At 52.3% G+C, this 21,261-nt stretch overlaps 1 protein-coding gene across 1 annotated transcript in view; it reads left to right on the top strand.

The window, feature by feature from the left end:
• Window positions 1-21,261, top strand: part of RBM33 (RNA binding motif protein 33) — a 99,919-nt gene that overhangs the window by 41,846 nt on the left and 36,812 nt on the right. The window contains exons 10-13 of the mRNA XM_029954274.1: window positions 2,685-2,743; window positions 19,469-19,601; window positions 19,817-20,163; window positions 21,173-21,261. Of these exons, the coding sequence (XP_029810134.1) occupies window positions 2,685-2,743; window positions 19,469-19,601; window positions 19,817-20,163; window positions 21,173-21,261 (628 nt within the window). The remainder of the gene's footprint in view (window positions 1-2,684; window positions 2,744-19,468; window positions 19,602-19,816; window positions 20,164-21,172) is intronic.

The following is a 21,261-nucleotide window of genomic DNA, read 5'->3' as shown; positions in this document are numbered from 1 at the left end:
ACTGGCCGCCCCAGAGCCCACATTTCTCCTGAACATCCCTTTGATCTTGGAACACGCTGAAGTGGGGAGAGAGCAGGAAACTGCTCGCTTGGGTCCACGCAGAGCACTGCGGAGAAGCGGTCCATCCAGTGGTGAGCGAGTGAGCTTAGAGAGCCACGCTCTTCCCCAGCGAGGCTGCAGGGGCCTCGCTGTCTGCTGTGCCCATGGTGTAGAGCAGCCCTGTGTTCGCAGAGCCTTGGGCCGTCGGGAGGGACATGAGACGGTAACGTCAGCACGTCTTGTCCTGATGTCCCCTGTTTTCAAGGATGAGAGGTGCCCCATCATTTCACAGTTAACCAGTTTCGGTGGAAATTTAACTTGTTTTCCAGCCTGTTCCCTATTGTAATGAACTGAAAATCAGTGGAGTCAGTAGAAAGATAAGTGTTAGATATCAGATACTCCAAGTTCAGGGTTCTGCCAGCAGGACAGCTTTCCAGCTGTCTTGTGCTCAGGGCGCAGGGGAAGGCAGTGGGGGGAAGGCACTGCCCGGGGTTTGAGCCCTGGGTGGGAGGGGGTGTGGCCTTCCCTCCGCTGGTTTCTGTCGCCTCGGATGTGCTCCTCTGTTAACTCTTACTCTTTTTCCTTCCTTCTTTTTGTTGCTTTTTCCCATTTACTTAAAAAAAGGCCAATGAAAAAGAAGTCTTCTGTGCAAGGAATCTGTTAATTATAATCAGATTTCTCCCCAGAGACTGCTTCTGGATTTCTTGTTCTGATCCCCCCGCCCCCCAGTTAAAGAGACTTTTAAGTTTTTTAATATTTTCATTGAATTGTAGGTATATGGGTGTCCGATAGGAATTGCTGTTTAAATCCCAAGTTTAAAAATAAGTGGCACATAGGCTTGAAGGACTGGGTACTTTATATTTGGCACTTAATTTTAAAACCATTATCTTCATATTGTTTAATATATAGTTTTTTTTCACTCTCAGTATAATCTTTTGAGGTCAGAGATACTCTAATTTTTCTTCCTCCATTTCACAATCTGGTAGTTTGTCTTAGATAAATCAATTTACCCCCCAGTGCCTTGTAGGAGACCATATTGAGTGGGGGGCTGCATCCTGTTTTACATAAAGTCTCTCAAATTGACCTCCTCTCATTTTGAAATTTTGACTCATTGGATTAGTCTTTCAAGGGCCAGAATGACTTCTGCCACTTTGCGTTTTTCAGAGTAAGTTTCTGTCACACTGTGCGTTTGATCAAGTTGTGACTCCAGTTCATACACACTATCCCTATATATATACGTTTATATATTTTAATGTTTATTTTTGAGAGAGATTGAGCGTGAGCAAGCGAGGGAGGGACAGAGAGAGGGAGACAGGATCCAAAGCAGGCTCCAGGCTCCGAGCTGTCCGCACAGAGCCCGATGCGGGACTTGAACCCATGAACCGCAAGATCCTGACCTGAGTCGAAGTCGGACGCTTAGTCGACTGAGCCACCCAGGTGACCTCACACTATCACTTTAAATTGGACGAGTGGAAGTATTACCCTCATCAAAAGTCCTAATACGCAGAGTTCCTTGAGTATTTCTAGTAAATAAAATTTATCTTAGTGTGCCAATTTTAAAGTAATTGGAAAAGTATATTTCTCCTGTATTAGACATTTCTTAAATTGAAAATATGACATGTGATATTATTATTATTGTTTTCTCCGTCCTCACATGGCTCGTTCTCTGTGTGTCTGTGGTCTGATGTCTTATGAGGACCCCAAGTCATACTGGATCCGGGCCCGCCCATATGACCTCATTTTACCCCAATCCCCTCTCTAAAGGCCCCTCGCCCAAACACAGTCCTGCTTTGAGGTCCTGGTGGGGGACTTCAGCATATGCATTTGGGGCAGGGGGTCACAATTCAGCCCATGACACCTGACGCCCCAAGCTCTCACTAGGTGTATCTGGCTGCACAGTTTAGTGAAAAGCGCAACACCCCACCCTGGAGCGGCCCCCACTCAGGCAGTGGGGTTTTCTTTTCCTTCATGGTCAAGATCAGTGCAACGTGTACCTTTTAAATAGCATCAACGTACCAGATTTAGCCCCAGGGTATAACGTGGCTTCTTCCTGCCTGTAAAATGTCTGTTTTAGAATTCTGTGACTTCGTGCTCTTCTGGTCGAGCTCGTGGAATTGTGCTTGTTTAAAAACCAAAACCAAAACCAAAACCTTGGCATAGGAGGTTGTGTAATAGATTGTTCTGTGTAACAGCACCACGGGTGTGTGTATTTTCCTTTCTCTCCCTCCCTCCCTCTTTTTCATGATGCTCGAGGATTTAGATTTAAATTTTATTTGATTGGAGTCAGAAAATGTAATTGCATTAGATAGTCTGGGTAACTTGGATATGGATGTGAAGCACAGAACCGTTTTTTATTGTAGAGGAGTAATCTCCTCTTTTACTGCAAAACGTTTTCATTCTAGATAGAAATTCCCTGTTGAAATTTAAGCTTCTGCGCGTGCTGCTGGGCGGGGCAGGCGTCCCGCGCTCCTTCCTGTTCATAGGCCTGGAAGATACTAAGCGCTGAGCTTCAGTGGAAACTCACATGTTCCATGTAACTTGCACATAATGCATATTTTATATTACACTCAGCGTGTTGTATTTGCTTCTTGGGGGGTTGGTTTGTGAAGTGAACTGTGTTGGTAACAAAAGGTGTCTCTCCGCAGTGCCGCTGCTGCCAGTTCCGAGCCAGCCGAGACCTGCCGTGGGGCCCCCGAGACTCCCCGTGAGTAGCAGCGGCTCCTTCCGGTGGGGGGCGGGGGCACTGATGTGGGGGCACGGGCGGTGCCGCCAGGCGCGAGCGGGGCATTTGTAAACATTGACAGTAGTTGTTGCCTTCGAAAACGTTTGTTAACAGCTTAAAGGTCAGTGGAGTTTTGAGAATGGAATTAATTTGGTTTAGCTGTAAAATTGTTGAATTAGGATCATGATACAATGCCTTTCATAGTAAAGAGTATGATTTTGATTTCATTATTGCCTTGTGTTAAGTGAGAAAGGGCCTTCAGTGTGTGCACACGTACACATGCGTGCACACACATGTGGGTGCATGTGTGAGATTCTAGGGAACACTGCGCACATCTCTGCTTGTGAATAAAAAAAGAAATAGCCCAGTCTCAAAGTCTTAATGAGCTGTTGGTTTGTATTTTAAAGTGAAGGTTTTTCTCTTTCAACTTTCTTTAAAAGAATGCACGCCTTTTCCCCGTCCACACTTTGCAGCGTGGTTTCCTTGACTCTGCCCTAACCAGGAGAAAAACGTCCCTTAAATAATGTGTCCCTTACATAAACTTGTACTTGCGTGGGCTTCGAGTTATCATTAGTTCTGGTTTCACTACATCAAGGAGGGCATGTTCTTTGTAAAAACAACATTGAAGTAAAAAATGGCCCGGACCATAAAATTTTAGTATCACTGGTATGTAAGACAGTTTTGTTGAGACTAAACAGTCTGACTCTCAGGAAATATCTAAATGAGATGTTTGACTCTACCTTTGACGCTTACACAGATGCATATTTATGTGAGGCACTTAAAAAGGTTTTAATGAAGGTTCTAGGTGTACAGGCAGATGATTATTCAAAAAAGTCAGTAGTTAAGATTCAGAGTACTTTTTAGAAACATCTTTGTAGTTATTTGTGAATTGTGACACGGTTTCCATAACTGATTCTTAGTGGTTTTATCTCCTTTATTAATGTTTCCTTTAGGTTGCCTGTAAAGTTCTAAAAACTAGTTTTAAACCCAGAAAGCAATAGTGTATGTAGTTGATAATTTTATGAAAATGTATTTACTAGTATAAAATTAGAGTGACTGCAGTTTTTATCTACTTATATTTTTCAATTGTGCAAATGTGATGGTGTCTTATCATAGAAGAAGCAAACTGCCAATTCTGGAGGATATTGCAGGAGGTAATAGGAGACAATTTCTTTGTGAAAATGAACTTACGTATTTTTTTAAAGATTTTATTTCTAAGTAATCTCTACACACAACGTGGGGCTTAGACCCACAACCCTGAGATTAAGAGTCACGTTCTCCACTGACTGAGCTGGTGGGACTCCCCGAAGTTGAACTTATATTTAAGTTATATAGTACTCTGAGGGGGGTGGGCACAGTCACAGGGCTCTGAGGGGGGTGGGCACGTCACAGGGCTCTGAGGGGGGTGGGCACGTCACAGGGCTCCGAGGGCGGTGGGCACCGTCACGGGGCCCTGAGGGCAGTAGGTCCTGTTGAGCGGCTTTTGGAAGGGTCTGCACCATGTAAACTTTGTTTTGTCACTGTTCTTGGGGTGGGAGGTATGTACGGGCTGTAGGAAATAGGCGGGTACAAATTAGTCAGGTGTATGACACGGTCCGGAAGCATTTTCTTTAGGTCAGTTGTTTATCTTGATTTAGTGCACGATGTATCTCCTAGAAGCCCCAAAGGCTGGGTCCTAAGCTGAAGTTCAGGTGAACTCACCTTCCTGAGAGCGCAGTGCTGCTCTTACTCCCGTGGTCAGTTTTCCTTTGGGAAGTAGTCAGATGTGGAATCTGTTCCTAAAAAGATACACTCGAGGCGGGCGCCAGGCCGGGCCAGTCGGTGGAGCCGGCGTGTGACTCCCTCTCAGGGTTGTGGCTTGAGTCCCACGTTGTGTGTAGAGATTACTTAAAATTTGTTTTTAATTCAGAAATACACTAGAGGTAGTATGTTGTTAAAAGTCCATTAAAATATTGTTAAGAAGGGAGACCTACTCTGGGACATCTATGGTTATTTTGCACACACACCAGATCTTTCTGAATAAAATGTTTTTTCCTTTTCTGGGAGATTAAACTTGGTTGCTGTGTAAGTGCAGTTTTGTGAACATGTGAGTTTCTCCTTTATGCCACACACTCTGCCCAGTGCTCAGTCCCAAACCATACAGCAGACCAGCAAAGCCATAGGAGCCCCTTCTGACCAGAGTAAAAGTCTAAAGTTAGTGGAGATGGCATTGCTATGTTGTAACAGCCCCTCGGAGACTTCCTGGGGGTGGGGGTGTGCCCCGGGGGCTGTCCCATTACTTTGGCTAAACTGAATGCTGCTTTGTAACAGGACACTGTCCCGCTCACACGATCACAGCGTTCACAGTAGGAGACCTGACTCGAATCCTCGTGGGGTCTGTTTGAATCAGGAGACCTCTTTGGCACGCGGAAAGGTTTGCATTGCATTAATCTCCGGAGCAGAGCGAAGCCCACTGGCATCTTGTAAGTCGGTACAGGATTGCTGGGTCACTCACTCCACCGCTGTGTGCCCGTACTCTCCGGGCACAGGGCCTGGGCTCGGCCAGTTCTCTGGTGCAGGGGCACGAATTGGTCTGCAGACATGGACCAGCTTCTTCCGAACCTGAGTGAGCGGGATGGCGCTGCCAGTGAGAGCACCGCCCACCCCGGGACAGCGGGCTTGTTAGAGGGGCCAGAGCGGGGGACAGAGCCGACGGCAGTGACCTTCACTTTGCTCAGGAGATTTCTGTAATTCACATCTTTTTGTGTGCCAGGGACGTCTCCTGATTCAGACAGTGGTGAGCCCTACCTGGAAGGAGTTGTGTAGAGAAAGTTCTGTAATTGAGTTTTGTGCTTGTTTCCGGTGAGGCACAGGTGACTCACGTCGCGCTCATCGAAGTGTACAGGAATCCAGCTCTTGCTGAGTGACTGAAGAGTGAGAGAGGCAGCCAGTATACCGCTAGATTTCCAAGTTTTAATTTTGTTAATATTTTATTCTGATTGAGAGAGAGAGCGAGCTAGCAGGGGAGGGGCCGGGAGGGAGGGAGACACAGAATCCGAAGCAGGCTCCAGCTGACAGCTCAGAGATCGTGACCTGAGCCGAAGTCAGACAGACCTTTACCTGACTGAGCCACTTAGGCGCCCCTAGATTTCCAAGTTTTAAAGGAATTAGTATTCAGTCAGTATTAATGCTAAGGCATTCCTTCTCTTTCCCAACAGTGGCAAGTTTTACTTTTTTAAAAGTCCATTTTCTTTGACAATTTTATAAAAACTTGAGAAATTCTTTTATTTATTTATTTATTTATTTGAGAGACAGAGCGGGAGTAGGGGAGGGTCAGAGAGAGAGAGAGAGGTACAGAATCTGAAGCAGCTCCAGGCTCTGAGCTGTCAGCACAAAGCCCGATGTGGGGCTCGAACCCACAAACCGTGAGATCATGACCTGAGTCAAAGTCGGATGGTCAACCAACTGAGCCACCCAGGCGCCCCTAGAAATTCTTAATTTAGAACCAGTATGCCTAAAAATTATAGTAAGTGGTAATGCCTCAAATTTTTAATTAAAAAATCAGAACTCTAGGCAACCTAATATTAAACCTATTTTTCATAGGAGTGTTTAAAATTATACTCTTAGGCCAAAATATCATATTCTAGGCTATGCTTGATGTAGCAAAACTAATATTTTTATTTCCTGTTAATGAATTTTACTTAGGGAATTTAAAGCAAAGATTTGAATGTCAAAATGAGAAATATCATAAAAGCTTCCTTATGTTTGATCTTTTTGGAAAATACTGTTTCAGCTCTTGGCATTGACGTGCTGTGTCTGTGGTCATGTCATTCTTGGTGTCTGGATGGACACCCCCACCGCCTGCGCCCTGTTCTCCGTTTATGAAATTCAGTGAAGTGATTTGGAATCTAGGTTTCCATCTAAGGATGAGATCCAAGTACTCGATCTTTGCGGATACAGCCGGCAGCGCGGCCCTAAAACATTCCTTGTTCAGTTCCCAGACTGTTGGAGGTTTTCCCGAGTTCTGAACCTTCCTTTGAGTATAAACATAACTTGGTAGGGTTGTCAGAGAATGGACTCCCTTCACACTCATCTTTCATCATGCCAGATGTGTGTCCGCCGGAGGTGCCAAGTATCAGCTGTAGAAGCAGTGAGCGCTGCCAGGAGCCTGGGGCCCAGGAGCCTGGCCTGCCGTCTTCACGCCGCCTCGCCTCGCGCTCCGCCCGGTCGTGCCGCCCAGCCTCCGCCGTCCCTCATCCTCTTGGGTAGCGTCCTCACTCGTGTGAAGACGTGAACGCAGTTTCACGGAACAGTGTGTGGTTTCTGGGGGGTGGGGGGTGGGGCGGCTGGTCTACCTTTCTGCGGGTGAGCGGCGGGTCCTGTCTCCGTGTGTGTGAAGCCTGTTGTCCTCTGCTCTCTGTTTCACGGGTCAGTCTGCCCATGTCCCTTTCCACAAAGGCTGTCCCTGACGGTTTTGTCGCTGATGGAGAGTTGGAAGTCTTTTCTTTATCCACAAGGATGAATATTTTTCAGTGATGTATTTATCCTCAAAGTGATGTTTATTTTTTTTTAACATGTGCCTATGTAGAAAAGTAACCCTAACTTTTGATAGGGTTGATGATATTTTAAAGTGTGGCTTTGCGATTTCACGGACGTACTTAATTGTAGGAGTCTGTGCAGCTGCTGATTTTAAGCATGTAGACACGTGCCAAGTAACTCACCCTGTGAAGATGCTTGACCCAGGGTCGTTGAGAAACCCGCTCAGTCGGCGATGCTGACTGACGTATCTGGTAAATGCTGGTATTTCGGGGCAGGCAGTTAGATAGCAAGTACTTTGGCTGCTGAGTAAGTTCTCAGTGGTTTTTGTTTGAAGTAAAATGAAGCATCGTGTTTGCAAAGAAGACTACTAATAAGTTTAAAGTCGTCTTAGCAGTCACAGGATCATGTAGGTTTTGACCCAGTAAGATTTCCGCGTGCTTACCTGCGGGTGCAGTGCCGAGGGGGCCCCGGGGCCGCGGGGCGCACGGCAGCAGGTGCGGCTCCCTGACAATGGCCTGGACGTGTTTTCTACGGCGTTTCATGCAAGTCATGCTTGATGAGGCTGCTGCCTCAAATTCCATTTCTTTCTGATTAGAGCCCTTGCAGATGTGAATCTAGACTTTATTCCAGCCTTTCCTTTGAACCCCTAACTGTTTTTACAACTTGCCTGCAACGCCTTGTAATTATTAGCATTTCAGGTCCGGAAGGAATGATGGGCATTTTCTCTTATCAGATCTCTTGAGTAGTAGAGGCAGGCGGGGGCGGGACGCGGGCCCTCCAGCTGTCAGCCCTCGTCAGGCTCCAAGGAGAGAGCGTGGCTTAAAATGCAGGTGACATAGTCCCCAACATCCTCCATTTGCTGGCGGGTTTCTGATTAATCATGATTACCATACATTATCATACCATCAAACCTAATCATATCAGTGAGTTCCCATCTGCAGCAGTCGCAGGAACAGCTAAACACTGTGGTAACAGCCATTACGTGTGGTGGCCGTGAGGCCCAGCGCCCCGTGGACTTGCCCTGCCGGCCTCGTTGGCCCACACCACGTGCCGGGCAGGGGGAGGGTGGGTGTGGGTCCTGGGGAGTGGGTGTGTCGTACAGCTTAGTGAGCCCGGAAGCCAGCTGTGAAAGCGTGTGCTACACTGTTTTGTTGCGTTTTCGGCTGAGTTAAAACTGTCAACCTTGAAATGAAAACCTTTCCCACACTGTGCGGTTTGCCAGTCAGTAAGGTCATAATCTGGCCAGTGTGTTGACGAGAACACAAATTCCCAGTCTTAGAACCTCCTCTATCTGGGCCAAGAAAATCCTTATGGCCTGTTTTTATTGATACATCCTACAAAGCACACCAATTTTTATTTTATTTATTTATTTATTTATTTATTTATTTATTTATTTATTTTCCCTGGAGTCTTTGAAGACCTGAAGTTCTGTTGTAATGCAATTGATAAAAATGTTTGTTTAGAGAAAGAGAGAGCTTGTGAGTGGGGCAGGGGCAGAGGGAGGAGAGTCCCAGGCGGGCTGCTTGCTGTCACGGCAGAGCCTGATGCGGGCGGGCCTCCAGCTCTTCTCTGTGAGATCACGCCTGAGCCGAGGCCAAGTCAGATGCTTAACCAACTGAGCCACTGGGTGTTCCCTTTGTTGGAATGCAGTTTTAAGATACACTTCGAAAGAGGCTCTATTTTATTATGAAGGACTTGAAAGTGTTTCTTCCAAAAAGTCAGAGTTTTAAAAAATGTTTACAGTTTAGTCCTCTTCCTCCTGCTGTGCAAGCAGGTGAGTGCCCGCCACAGTTCCGAGAGAGCGGCCCTGCCCCCCGCAGGGCTCCCTGGAGCCGCCCCTGCTGTGGGCACTCCCTTCCCCGCCCGGTCCCTCCCCCCCCTCACTGCCACCGGCTCCGTGGGAGGTCTGCTTGGAGTCTGGCTCTTTCCTTGCCACGGTGCTCTTGAGATGCTCCCTGTGCTGCTGCGCCTGTCAGTGGTTTGTCCCCTTTGTATCAGTAGGCGATCTTCCGCTGTGTGGCTGTACCTCAGCTGGTTTATCCATTCACCGTTTGGGCATTTGGATTCTTTGTGGTCTTTGGCTTTTAGGAAGAGAGTTGGTGTAACAGTTTTGTCTAGTATTTTGTGTGAACACAGTTGTCATTCCCTAGTGGGAGGTGGAGATGTGGCCTCGTGGGAGGCGGGGTGGTGGCCCCCTGGCCCCGGTGGGAGACGCAGCCGCAGAGGGGCGTCCTGCACAGGTGCATTCGCAGTTGGCAGAGCAGTTGCTCTTCTGGTTTTGAATTCACTTTTTTGTTTTGAATGAGGAAACCCCCCGCCCTCCTCGGGGCGCACACTGTTGAAGACCACTGGGAAATGAAGAGACCTCCTGAGGGATTCCTGTACTCACCAGCCACAGGAAGGCATCCTTTTCTCTGGGTCACAGACGGGGAAACCGAGTCCCACCAGGCGCCAGAGGGGGCCGTGCCTCTCCCTTCCCCGCGGAGCGCTGACATACAGTCAGAACTGCGTCAGATGGTTGCTCCGCTCCCGCAGATCTGCCTGCATCACGATGAGAGTGTCACTGGGACGGGGCGCTGGGGCAACAAGGACGGCGGGCAGGGCAGGGCCGGGGGCGTTTCCGCTGTGCGTGCGGCCGCCGTCCTGGCTGCCGTTCTGGGGCGCTCCTCGGCGGTCTGCGTGCCAGGGAGAAGAGGCCTGCCGCGCAGGCGCTGTGGCTGCGCTGCTTGTGCCGCCGACATTGTCTTCGTGTTCTAAGGCCGGGTGGAGTCTGCTGCTCAGCCTGGACACGCTTCCTCAGAGGTTTAGAAAGCACCTCTAAATACAAAAATGCCTTTTAGGAAAATGAATGTAGGTATTAAACAAGGCACAACCTGAAAGGAAAAAGATGTGTGGAAAACACTGAAGTAAGAGGATTAATGCTGTGGAGAGGGTGCAGCTTTACTGATTTCAGGGGTCACTTGTGGTCTGTGTCCTCCGCTTCCGACCCCCACTGACTCTGAATTAACGGAGAGGCGTTCTCAAGCGTCTGTTGGTTTCTCTTAGAGTTCTTTGCATTTTAAGTGAGCTCGATAAATGAAAACATGCTATAAAGGAAGGCTGTAATTCATTCAAAGATTCATGAAGTTTCAGTGACATTGTTAAGGTATTTAATTAGTCTTATTAAAATATACCGACTGACCCTGTTAGGGCAGCTGATAAGTCCCACAATAGGTGTAGAGCCGCTTTCTTCTCTGCGTTACATGATTAACTTCGGGCTGAGTGATTTATGCAGAGTGCTCATCTTTTTTTTTTTTCTTTTTTGTGGTTGATGTTGTCAGTCCTTCTTGAGTAGGATTAACACAGATACCATCATATAATTAACAAGAGATGCGGAACATGCCAGAGTGCAGTTTGTATAAGAATTATGTGAGAAAGAATGATAATGTTTTACCTTAGACTCTTAAAGGGATAGGAAGAAAAGCAAAATAGAGTAATTAGTTGGAAGGATTAAGGCTGGCTTTTCTTTGAAAAGGGAGAAGAATCAGTGCTGAAAGTTCTGTTAAGTGAGGTGTTCACAGCTCACTAACAGTCTTAAAATAATTGTGCAAATGGTGGAGGGGTTGGTAATTTATTATCCCTTATACCCTGGAGACGGTAGATGCTCTTCAGCGACCGCTCAGCTCGCGTCGGGGAGCCTCCGGGGAGAGCAGTGCCTCAGCGGCGCCGTGGCCCACCGGGCGGCACCCGCAGGCACCGCGGTCCTGGCAGGAGCGCGCGCCAGCACGTTCTCAAGCAGGGACCTGCTGGTGCGCATTCGTGTCCTGAGCTACGCAGGGGCAGGGTCACTGGGGCCGGTTCATTTCTAGCTCTGTAAGCCCGAGTCTCTTCATCCCTTACAGGAAAAGTTGTCCGTTCTGCCTGCTCCTTGGCACTGAGTTTGTGAAAGCTACAACGTTGACTTGCGTGAGTCAGGACATTGAATGAGGCTGCGCGTAACAGGAAATTCTTTTAACAGCAACTGAAACCAAGTTACATTTTGCATAAAAACTAGCAGATCCGGGCCCAGCAGAGCAGCTCTGTAGTGTCATCAGGGACCTGTATTTTCCGTGCACAAGCTACAGGCCGCAGGAGCCGAGGGACGGAGGCTGCCCCTGATGCGCCCCCAAGGGCCCTCCCGCTGCACCTGCCGCTTGTCGGCCGGAGCCCCGTCACAGGGCCGCCTCGAGAGAGGGTCAGGGTTTTAGGCAGCGTTGTCCTTCCGTTACTCAGGAAGAAGCACTTCACCGGGGAAAGCAGTGAGCAGTCTTTACCATGCGGCTGGAACCTGAGTTGTGTGAGTACAGGAAGAGGGGGTGCCGTCCGTGTGCAGAACCAAGTCAGGATGAGGGAGGAGCACGGTGCGGTGAGTCCCGTGACAGCTGCGAGGCAGAAGCCAGGGCCGGGGACAGCCGCTCAGATTTCACAGCCTTGACGCTTTAGAGTGTGACCATTCACCCAAGGATTCAGACCCTCGGGCTCTGCCACCTGTTGAGGCGTGTGGAGGGGAGGAGGGCCCACTTGCCTTCCCCACACGGTTCCGCCCTGGGGCCGCCAGGACCTGATCTCTCCGCAGAGGACGTCGTCACTGTCACTCCGGCTTCTCTCGTGTCCCGGCCAGCCGTCATCTTCCTTTGTGAGTAATCTGTCCTGTATCATCGGCGCCTTTTGTCTAATCTTCCTGCCACCTGGCCCTTCCTCGGGCTTTGGCGTCTTGGACATGGGCTGCTCTCTGGTGGGCTCCAGCGCAGGCAGCAGGAGAGCTCTGTCCGCAGCACCGCTCTGCGTGCGCTGCAGGCGTCTGGGCCCACGTGACCTGCCCTCCCCCGGCCGCCCTGCCTTGCCACACCTTGCCGTGTCACCTGTGGTTTCAAGGTCACCCCGCAAAAACACTCTTTTTCCATTCTTACTCTTTTGCAAAAACTGCCGGAGTCAGAAATCTCCTTGTTCACTCATCTCGAGGCGGCTCTTCCTTCTCAGCTGTCGGTAGCGTCCCTGGGCCTGCCTCCTGCCTCAGTCTCTCATAGGCTGATCAGATAAGAGCTGCTGATTCCTTCCACCTACTGGGGCCGGCCGGGGGTTCCTTTGGCTCTCTGACGTTAGACTTAGTGTCTGTCGGGTCTGTTGACGCTAAAGCACTCCCGCACTGTGACACAGTTACACATACATGTGTGATAATACAACACCAAGACCCACGGAGGGAAGGGAAGTCATTCTACCATTTCCTGTTCATAATGGGCACGGTGGGTGAGTGTGTGTGCTGCAGGGGAGGCTGACCCGGAGTGAGCCCGGACCCTGTCCCTCTCCAGCCTTGCACTGTGTGTGACAGACGTGCCTGCTCAGGTTTCTTCAAGCAGACCCTGCACCTCGGTGGGGGTTACGCGGACGGAACGAGCAGGATGCAAGCCCTGCGGTCAGCGGCAGTGGTGCGGGCTGGGGCTTTCGGCCACGGGAGTGGAGCCCGAGATGGGGATTTGGGTGCACGGGGTCAGGGGAGGGTGCCGGGGATGCCAGATAGGGAGGGCTGGGCCTAGGCTGTGCTGTGGCTTCAGGGAAAGGCTCAATCCCTGGCCTGACCCTGAGGGGGAGGACTCTGAAGCAGAGGGCCCTTGGGGGAGCAGCGCCCGTCAGCCAGGACAGCGTCTGCAGCAGCTGAGCACGAGGCACCTGCGCGTCAGGGGCCTGGCCGGCTGGAGTGCAGTGACGGACGGAGCAGCCTGAGCCCTCAGTGGCTCTGCACTGCAGTTTGTCACTCACTGTGCCCCCCGCCCCGGCTGCCTCCGCTGGGCCCCACAGACCCCTGCGTTCCGGGGGGTCAGGCCGGGGGAGGGTGAACTGGGGCTCACGCCCGGGCGCTGGCCAGGTCTGGGACTGGCCCTCACATTGCCGTTTGCTGAACCTTGTCACACCGCCAGCCTCACTGCCTTGCAGGACCGTCTGTGAAATGTAGCTTGGCTGGCGCTCGGGAAGATTCGGGCACGGACGGTGGGCGTCAGAGGTCTGTCCTCGTTGGGGAGGAAGGTGGCCGATTTTTACCTGAAGCCAAATGCCACCATAAACGCGGCTTTATGTGTCATTGGCATCTGTGGCGCTGCAGCATTACCAAGATCATCGAGTTGACGTTTTCTTCTTGATTTCTGTTCTTTCTAGAGCTTAGATACATTGGGGTGTAGATCTGTTCAAATGTACTCAAGTTCTGACTTTCATAGTATATATTCTTTGGTTTATATTTTTTATATTTAACAAGTGACTTTGCATTTTTCCTGTCCACGTTTTACTCCTAGATTTCTGTATGTGCAATCAGGGCGGCGCAGCCCGGCGCACCACTAGGCCGACTTGCCTCACTCTGTCCTACTTTTCCTTCAGTGTTTTCTGGCTTATGTAGAGTTCTGACGTGTGGATCTGTATTTACTTTTATGATTGACCCTGTAAAAACGCCTTGTTGTTACCATGTATGTGGTGCACATTTATTGCTGAGTACTACTTGGCAATAATGAAACGCAAAAATGAAGCTTTGTTTTGTTTTTATTTTTCCATTTTGCTCTGGTGCTCCTGTGTGGTTTAGAGGAGGGTCCTGCATCTTCCAGGCGTGCTCTCTCAGTTCAGTCTGCAGCCAAGAGGAAAACTGGCCTGGGCCCTGCTCCTTACCACCAGGGCTGGAAGTATATCCCACACACTGTCCATTGCATTTTCATTCTTCAAAGAACAAGCGTATTCTCTAAAACTTAGAGGATGGCTGTAGGGCGGAGAAGGGCCCAGGTTCGTCTCCCTTTCCCTCTCTGGCTCACGTCCTGACAGTAGCAGTGAACATGATTTCTGCCCTACAGTGAAGTCAGAGAACCGGGCTCTGCTGACGCTGGCTTCTCTTTGGTCCTGGTGCACTGCATGTTCTAGGTCTGCTCTGCCCTGGAGCCTCAGGGCTCACTGCCTTGGGTCCAGGCTGGTCTATTCCAAACTCCCCCGTGTCCTTCCTAGAGCAATCGGCCGTCCACTGTGTGTGCCTCATTGGCAGGCAGGCCGTAACCCACAGGAGTATTTTAGTTTATTTTTAAGTTATTTTTTAATGGTTATTTTTGAGAGAGTGTGAGAGCGGGGCAGGAAGCAGAGAGATGGAGAGGTACATAATCCAAAGCAAGCTCCAGGCTCCGAGCTGTCAGCACAGAGCCCGAGGCGGGGCTCGAACCCACAGACTATGGGATCATGACCTGAGCTGAAGTCAGACACTCATCTGACTGAGCTGTCCAGTTGCCTCTATTTTATTTATTTTTAAATGTTTATTTTGAGAGAGAGCCAGGGTGTGCATGTGAGCAAGGGAGGGATGGAGAGAGAGTCCCTAGCAGACTCCACACCATGAGCACAGAGCCCGATCCTAGGCTTGATCCCACAACCGTGAGATCATGACCTAAGCTGAAATGAAAAGTCAGACGCTCAACTGACTGAGCCCCCCAGGCGGCCCAGCTCGCTGTAGTAGGTCAGATTGGAGCATGGGGCTGGATTTCCTTGCTATTGGGAATAGGTCGTTGATTCATGTAAAAACTGTAAGCGTCTGTGTGCCAGGCTCTGTGCCGAGCATGGAATACATAGGTGAGTAAAACAGACCGTGCCCGCCCCCCCACGGGCCCGTCAGCTGATGCAGAGCGGAGGGGAGCAGGTTTGCCGCCTGAGGGGGCGTGGCCAGGGCATGGCGGCACCTCGTCTGTGACGGCTTCTGCAGTGGCTCCGGGCTGAGAATGCAGGAGGGCGTCTGGGCTGCACTGTCTTGTGGGACATAGGAGCCCTGGCCCCTGTTCACAGTGTGGAGTGCCGTCTACAAAAATGTCATGTAAAAATGACAGTAATGGCAAGCACCGTGAACTTGTGTTACTTGCTGGGCACTGCGTAAGTACTGTGAACATGTCCTTCCTCTTCTCCCTGAGAATCAGGTACCGTCCATTCCCCTGCCTTCTGCAGAGGAGAAAACAGAGCCCCGGGAGGCCGTGCTGGGTGCAGGGAGGGCGGGACGACGCGGCAGGGAGCCCATTCGGCCAGCACGGCCAGCACTCAGCAGCCTCTGTGAGCGTCTTTCCGGGACAGGCCGAGCTGGCAGGCGGACGAAAGCCCTGGCTCAGCATGACTGGCGCAGAAAGAACCGGGGGCCTTGTTCTGTATTGCTCGCATCTGAGTGCTTGCGTCTGTGGGCAGCTAGGCGGCACGTAGGTGATTAGTGGAAGGGAAGAAGGTCTGCGAAGAGACGAATGTCACGGTATTACAGTTCCAAAGGGGCGAGATTAGGATCCTACTGTATTTTCAGTTTAATACAAAAAATGTCTCTCGAATATGAATATTTAAAATAATCACCCAGGAATGCACTTAGTTCCCAGGCAGCTTGAAGTTTTTATTGAAAACTAACCACATCCGTTTCTCTTTGAGTTCGTTCTAACTCAGTAACTGCTTCCTTTTAGAAATGGGTGAAGGGGTTGAGAATACGCCCCAATCCCAGCCTGTGGTAGAGTCAGAATCCAAGGCTGGCAGCCCTGCTGACCGTGGAGGGGACGCCCGTCTGCTTTTCCCACTCCGTTTTGCCTTCTCTGTAATGAGAAAAGCTCTCTTCTGGAGGACTGGAAATTGACTATGGGATGGAAGGGGATGGGACTGCAGAGCCCGCCGCAGCCCCGCACTGCCGGGGGCTGGCCGCAGGGGGGACATGGGGCAGGGAGACGCCGTCGTGGAGTTTACGCCCGGGACTGGGTTCAGTGGAGACCGAGGCTTTTCCAGGGGTCTGCAAGCCTGGCGTCGGTGAGCCCAGCGGGAGGAGTGGCGGTAGGTCTCAGGGCCCCACAGTAAAGAATGAAGAGAGCCGTGTGTGGGGGACAGAACAGTCAGGAGCCTCTTTCTGCTTCTTCAAATTCTTCTAAAATCAGGGCAGAAGGTGAGGAGACAGGCTGGTCGCTGGTCCCCACGCAGCTGGGGGAGGGGCCGGCCTCAGTCGCAGCCCCTGCGGCTTCTTCCTGTGTCTGGGCTGCGGTCGGCCCTCCAGGGGCGGGTGAGGCAGAAGTAGGCGCCAGGGGACCACAGTGGCCCTGCGGTCGCTCACAGGGAGGGAGGGCCGGCGGGTCTGCCCGGGTAGGAGAGGGCAGTGTGGCTGCAGAGGTTCGGAACGCTGGCGGGCCGCGACCTGGCTTTCCCCGAGCCGGGGCCGGCGACGCAGTTCTCAGTCCACGGAAGGTTCTCACCAGGAGTGCTGCAGCTTCCCAGCCATGAACCCAACCCAGGACCTCAGGGCTCCGTGGAAGCGACCCCAGAGGACTGCCCGCTTTCCCGGAAAGTATAGTGTTCTTGCTGTCTTCCTTCCCGACGCAGTCTACCTGTGTCTGCGTTGCTGGTCGGCTCATTCACCCAGGAGTGACCCTCACAGCCGGAACGTTCGGAGCCCGGATGTGTGCTGACTGCAGTTCAGGAAGAAAGCCTGTCAACAAATCAGTGGTGTAATACTTCCAACCTCGGTTATAATTCTGCACGCCGTTCCTCTGTTTTGACCAAATGTCACGTGAGAGTGAAAATCCGCAGCAGGCACATCACTCATGCTGGGATATTCTGCCAAGTAGAAGGGGAACGGAAGCAGAGCGACACAGAGGACGCAAGGCGCGTTGCAGGGGGCGTGGACTGGGAGTCTCTGTGCGCCCAGGGTAGGAGACCCCTTACCTGATGGCGGGTACGGTGGACCCAGATGTGAGGGTGGCGCGGCCAGAGATGCTCCTGGGCCGTGGGGGCCCTGGAGCAGGAACAGGTGAGAAACTCTTGGGGACATTGACGGGCCTGGTGCTGTCACTGCAGTCTTCATGACCCCAGCCTTCACCCAGCAGCGCTCATCGGCCCAGGAACGGGACGAGGGGGTCCCTCCATGGGCCACACCCAGGGCCGGCAGCTGGTGAGGGAGTGACACGGGGTGGGAGGGGCTGAAGTCCCTGCACAAGGACTTCCGGAGCAGCCCTCCTCTGTGGAGACCGTGCGTTTGGTCTGAGACGGAAGCACAGTGAACACTTGCCACAGAGGGATAAGAAACGAAACGCGGACGTTTGTGTATAATGCGATGGTTTCCAGAACTCAGAATTCGGAGTCGGGTGTAGGCTGTCGTTTCCACGTCTAAGTTAAGGAGAAATACGGTTTTTGAAACCCCCAGCTCTAGTCATTTTGAGATTCATGTCATGGGTCGGAACTTCTGCTTCATTTTCATTATGTTATGAATAGAATGAATCCTGTGGGAGTTTTTGGCTTGTTTTCCTTGAGTATTGAAATCTCTGATTAAAGACTGTACGACAGGACAGTGTCACCGTGGGCACCGCGGTGTCCCAAGCGTCGGCTGCCTTGGCTGTGGGGTGGGATGCACCCCCGCGCTGTGCTGTGCCCTCACCAGCTCGAGTGGCGTGGGGTCCGGAAGCCGCAGGGCACAAAGTGGGTGTTCCCAGGTATCGATGCTTGGCTGGCTCACACCGGCTTTACCAAGGTGGTTCCTTTAAATCTGTGCAGATCCCTGCAGTTGTTCTGCACTGTGTGGGGGTGTCCTTAGCGCTGGCGCACAGAAGCAGGGGCACCTGGGTCAGTAAAACGAAGTGGCTCCCTTTGTGGTTGTCGGTGACGAGCCTCAGCCTCGGTACACACCCTGCCCTGGGCTTTGACTCCATTCTCGGGCCTCCTCACTGGGCTTCCCCTGGGCTGCAGGACCAGCGGGGGGTGCAAGAGAAGCGACCCTGCATCCCGCTACCCAGTGCCTCCCCAGGCCGTCCCCAAGTCTCCCTCTGCTGGGCCCCCTTGCTGCCCCGTGCCCAGCACGGCAGGTGCCCCGGCTCCACTGCCGCAGCTGGCCCTGGTGCTGGCCGGGTTTCGGGACTGGATCTCTAACGTTGGGGTGTGATTCTCAGAATGTGGATGGAGCCAGTGCCCCCAGCAGTTGGCTTGGACCCCAAGGCCCTCTAGGCAAGTTCCCTTAGAAGCTGCCTGGTGGTGAGAGTCTTGCTGCGGAGCCACATCTGCGCCCAAGGGGCTTTTCTGGAGTTTTCCACTCACTGTGTACTGTTGTTCTGGCATCATGGGGAGCACAGGCGGTCGCAGGGAGAAGGAAGGTCAGCGGGTCTGCAAAAGTACTTCCAGTGTAGTAAGATGATGGCTCTTTCAGAGAGCAGCTGAGTGTATTAGTAATAAAATGACAGAGAAGGAGTTAGATTTGTAAGTTCATGAGAAAGTGTGATTTTTTTTTTTAAAGTTTAGAAATCCTGGTTGAGTTTCAAAGAACAAGATGTTCATAAATGAAAATTATTTTGATATGTATAACTAATGAATTGTTTCTTGAGAAGTGAAAAGAAATTGTGAGGCTTTCTTGAAATGCCTCACCAAAAAAATGCAAATGTGGTACTTAAAAAACTCTCCATGGGGGCACCTGGGTGGCTCAGTTGGTTAAGCTTCTGACTTTGGATTTCGGCTCATGTCATGAGACCATGTTGGGCTCCTGCTGACAGCACCGAGCCTGCTTGGGATTCTCCCTCTCTCCCTGCCCCTCCCCTTCCTCAAAAAGAGTAAACTTAAAATAAAAATAAACATCTTCACAAATACAAGGCCAACTGAAAATTGAAGTAATTTTAGTTTGTCCCTGTAGAGTTCTGGCAACAAGTCGTTATGAAGAATGTTAATCTGTGGGAGTTCAGTGTCTGACCCCGTGTGCCCACGAACTAGCATCTCGGGTGGAGCGGCGTGGTTTCTTACACTTTCCCGCTGTCCTGTTTTCACCAGAGGTGCTGATATCTATTATGGTGCACATTCAACTTCTTTCTCTTCTTAGAAATAAAGCAGCCTCATAGGTGTGGCTTGTTGTGTTAAAAAGGTAGCAAATTATAGCGTGTTCGTGAAGATCAATGCCAGGGACGCGGGAAGTAGATTGGTCTTTGTGGGTTAATGGGCAAGGGTCGGTAATTGCGTGGGTTTCAGTAAGCTTAAGAATAACGGTCTTGTTCTGCCACAGTGATAATGGAGACGCGGAGTCAGTGTCTGAGTGCTGCATTCTGATGTGGCTGTGGGTGGGGCAGACTCGCTTAGCGGTGTCGTTTACTTATTGGGGGGGGTGCAGGAGACCACCACAGAGGCCTCCCCGTGCAGGCGCAGACTCCTTCCTTGCTCACCTGCTGCCCCCTTGCTCCCCAGGGCCCTCCGGAGTTCCCGCAGCACACGCCAGGGCCGGTGCCCGGCACCTTCAGCCAGCCGCCGCGGATCCCCCTCCAGGACCAGTGGAGAGCGCCGCCGCCACCGCAGGAGCGGGACCCCTTCTTCTTAGGCGGTAAGGGGGCCCGGGGACCAGCGGGACCCAGTGGCACAGGGACGCGTCCGGCGCTTGCTGTAGCCCCACTGCTGTCTGGCGTTGGGAGCGCGCCGTCCCAGCGTGAGAGCCCCGCGGAGGAGGAAGCCCTGGGGACGCGGGGGCAGAGCCGGGACACCCCCCCCACGCGGGGCCCGGACCGCGAGGAGCAGAGCGTGACGTCGCGCGCGCTTCAGTTTCAGGCGAACCGAGGTTCCCGAGCCACCTGTTCCTGGAGCAGCGCAGCCCCCCGCCGCCGCCGCCGCCTCCGCCCACGCTCCTCGGCGGCACACACCCCGTGCCCGCACCCAGCCCCCTGCCCTTCACTCAGCCCGGGCCCGCCTTCAGCCAGCAGAGCCAGCAGCCCGTGTTCCCCCGGGAGAGGCCCGTGAGGCCGGCGCTGCAGCCGCCGGGGCCGCTGGGGATCCTGCACTTCAGCCAGCCTGGCTCGGCGGCCACGCGGCCCTTCCTGCCGCCGCGCCAGCCCTTCCTGCCTGGCCCGGGCCAGCCCTTCCTGCCAGCGCACGCACAGCCCAGCCTGCAGGTATGCGGGGGCGGGGGCTGGGGCCAGCACCCTGCGCGAGGGCACGCGGCTTCCGTAACCTGGGAAACAGGAAGGGCGATGGTCGTCTTGGGGGACAGAAAACACTCCGGCCGGCCACGCTGCCGATGAAGTTAGGGCTGGGTTCTTAGGCTTTCCGGTGGACACACAGGCCCGTCGTCGGCCCCCGCGTGCCCCACAGTGTGCAGCGGCAGGGCTCCGTGCACGGGGGGGGGGGAGGCGGCAGGAGGGGTCGCCGGCCCCGTGGTGTGGATGGTTGGTGTGCCCTCCGCGGCGGGTCACGCTTCCAGGGTGAGCGCCGGGAGCTGTGGCCCCGCTCTTTCTGCCCGAGCCTCGGGCTTATGTTAGGTTGCATGGTGACGGGGCACCAGAATCAGCCGCTCAGAAACACAGACCCCCAACGTGGAGAGAAGAGAAGGGCCCTTGTTTAGGTCGTTAACATGGGATAAAAGGTTTCTTCACTTCTGTTTTTATTACAAAATACGAGTTTGTCTCCATTGCCAAGATGTCTGAGTAAAGTAGTAGCAGAGGAAATGAAAAAATCCCGTGGTCTAGGAAGGGTCTCCGCCCCTAGCGGGCGTCCGTGGCTCTGTGTCCCCGCAGCACGCACGTCCTGGTCCCCGTGTCCCTGTTGCAGTGAGCTCGCCTTCCCCACTGACCTTTTTCTGCAGCATTTGAAGAGCGGCGGGGTCACACTTGCTGGCTGTCACCGGTCCCAACAGGTGTATTGTTCCAGTAGTACGTGTTAGGAATGGCTTTCCTTAGAACAAATTCCCAGAATTTGCAGGTTAAAATGACTCAGGGCAAATACAAGATGTATGATAGCTGTTGGCTGTCACCGTGGTCTGGGTAATGTGAGCTCTATCAACAAATCTATGATGAAGTTTCAGTGCCGCATCCCGTGTCTGGTGGGGTTTAGAAGAGCTGGCCGAACTGGAGCGTGCTAGGAAATGCATTATAAACTGTCATTTGTCCTCCTCTCGGCACCAAGGGGCCCCTGCACCCGCCGCTGCCCCCTCCGCACCAGCCGCAGCCGCAGCCCCCGCTGCAGCCGCAGCACCAGCCGCCACTGCAGCCGCC

Source organism: Suricata suricatta, chromosome 2 (genome assembly GCF_006229205.1).
Source record: "Suricata suricatta isolate VVHF042 chromosome 2, meerkat_22Aug2017_6uvM2_HiC, whole genome shotgun sequence".
NCBI classification, from domain to species: domain Eukaryota; kingdom Metazoa; phylum Chordata; class Mammalia; order Carnivora; family Herpestidae; genus Suricata; species Suricata suricatta.
Note: the sequence above shows the minus strand (reverse complement) of the source record. Positions and strands in the feature narration are given on the sequence as shown.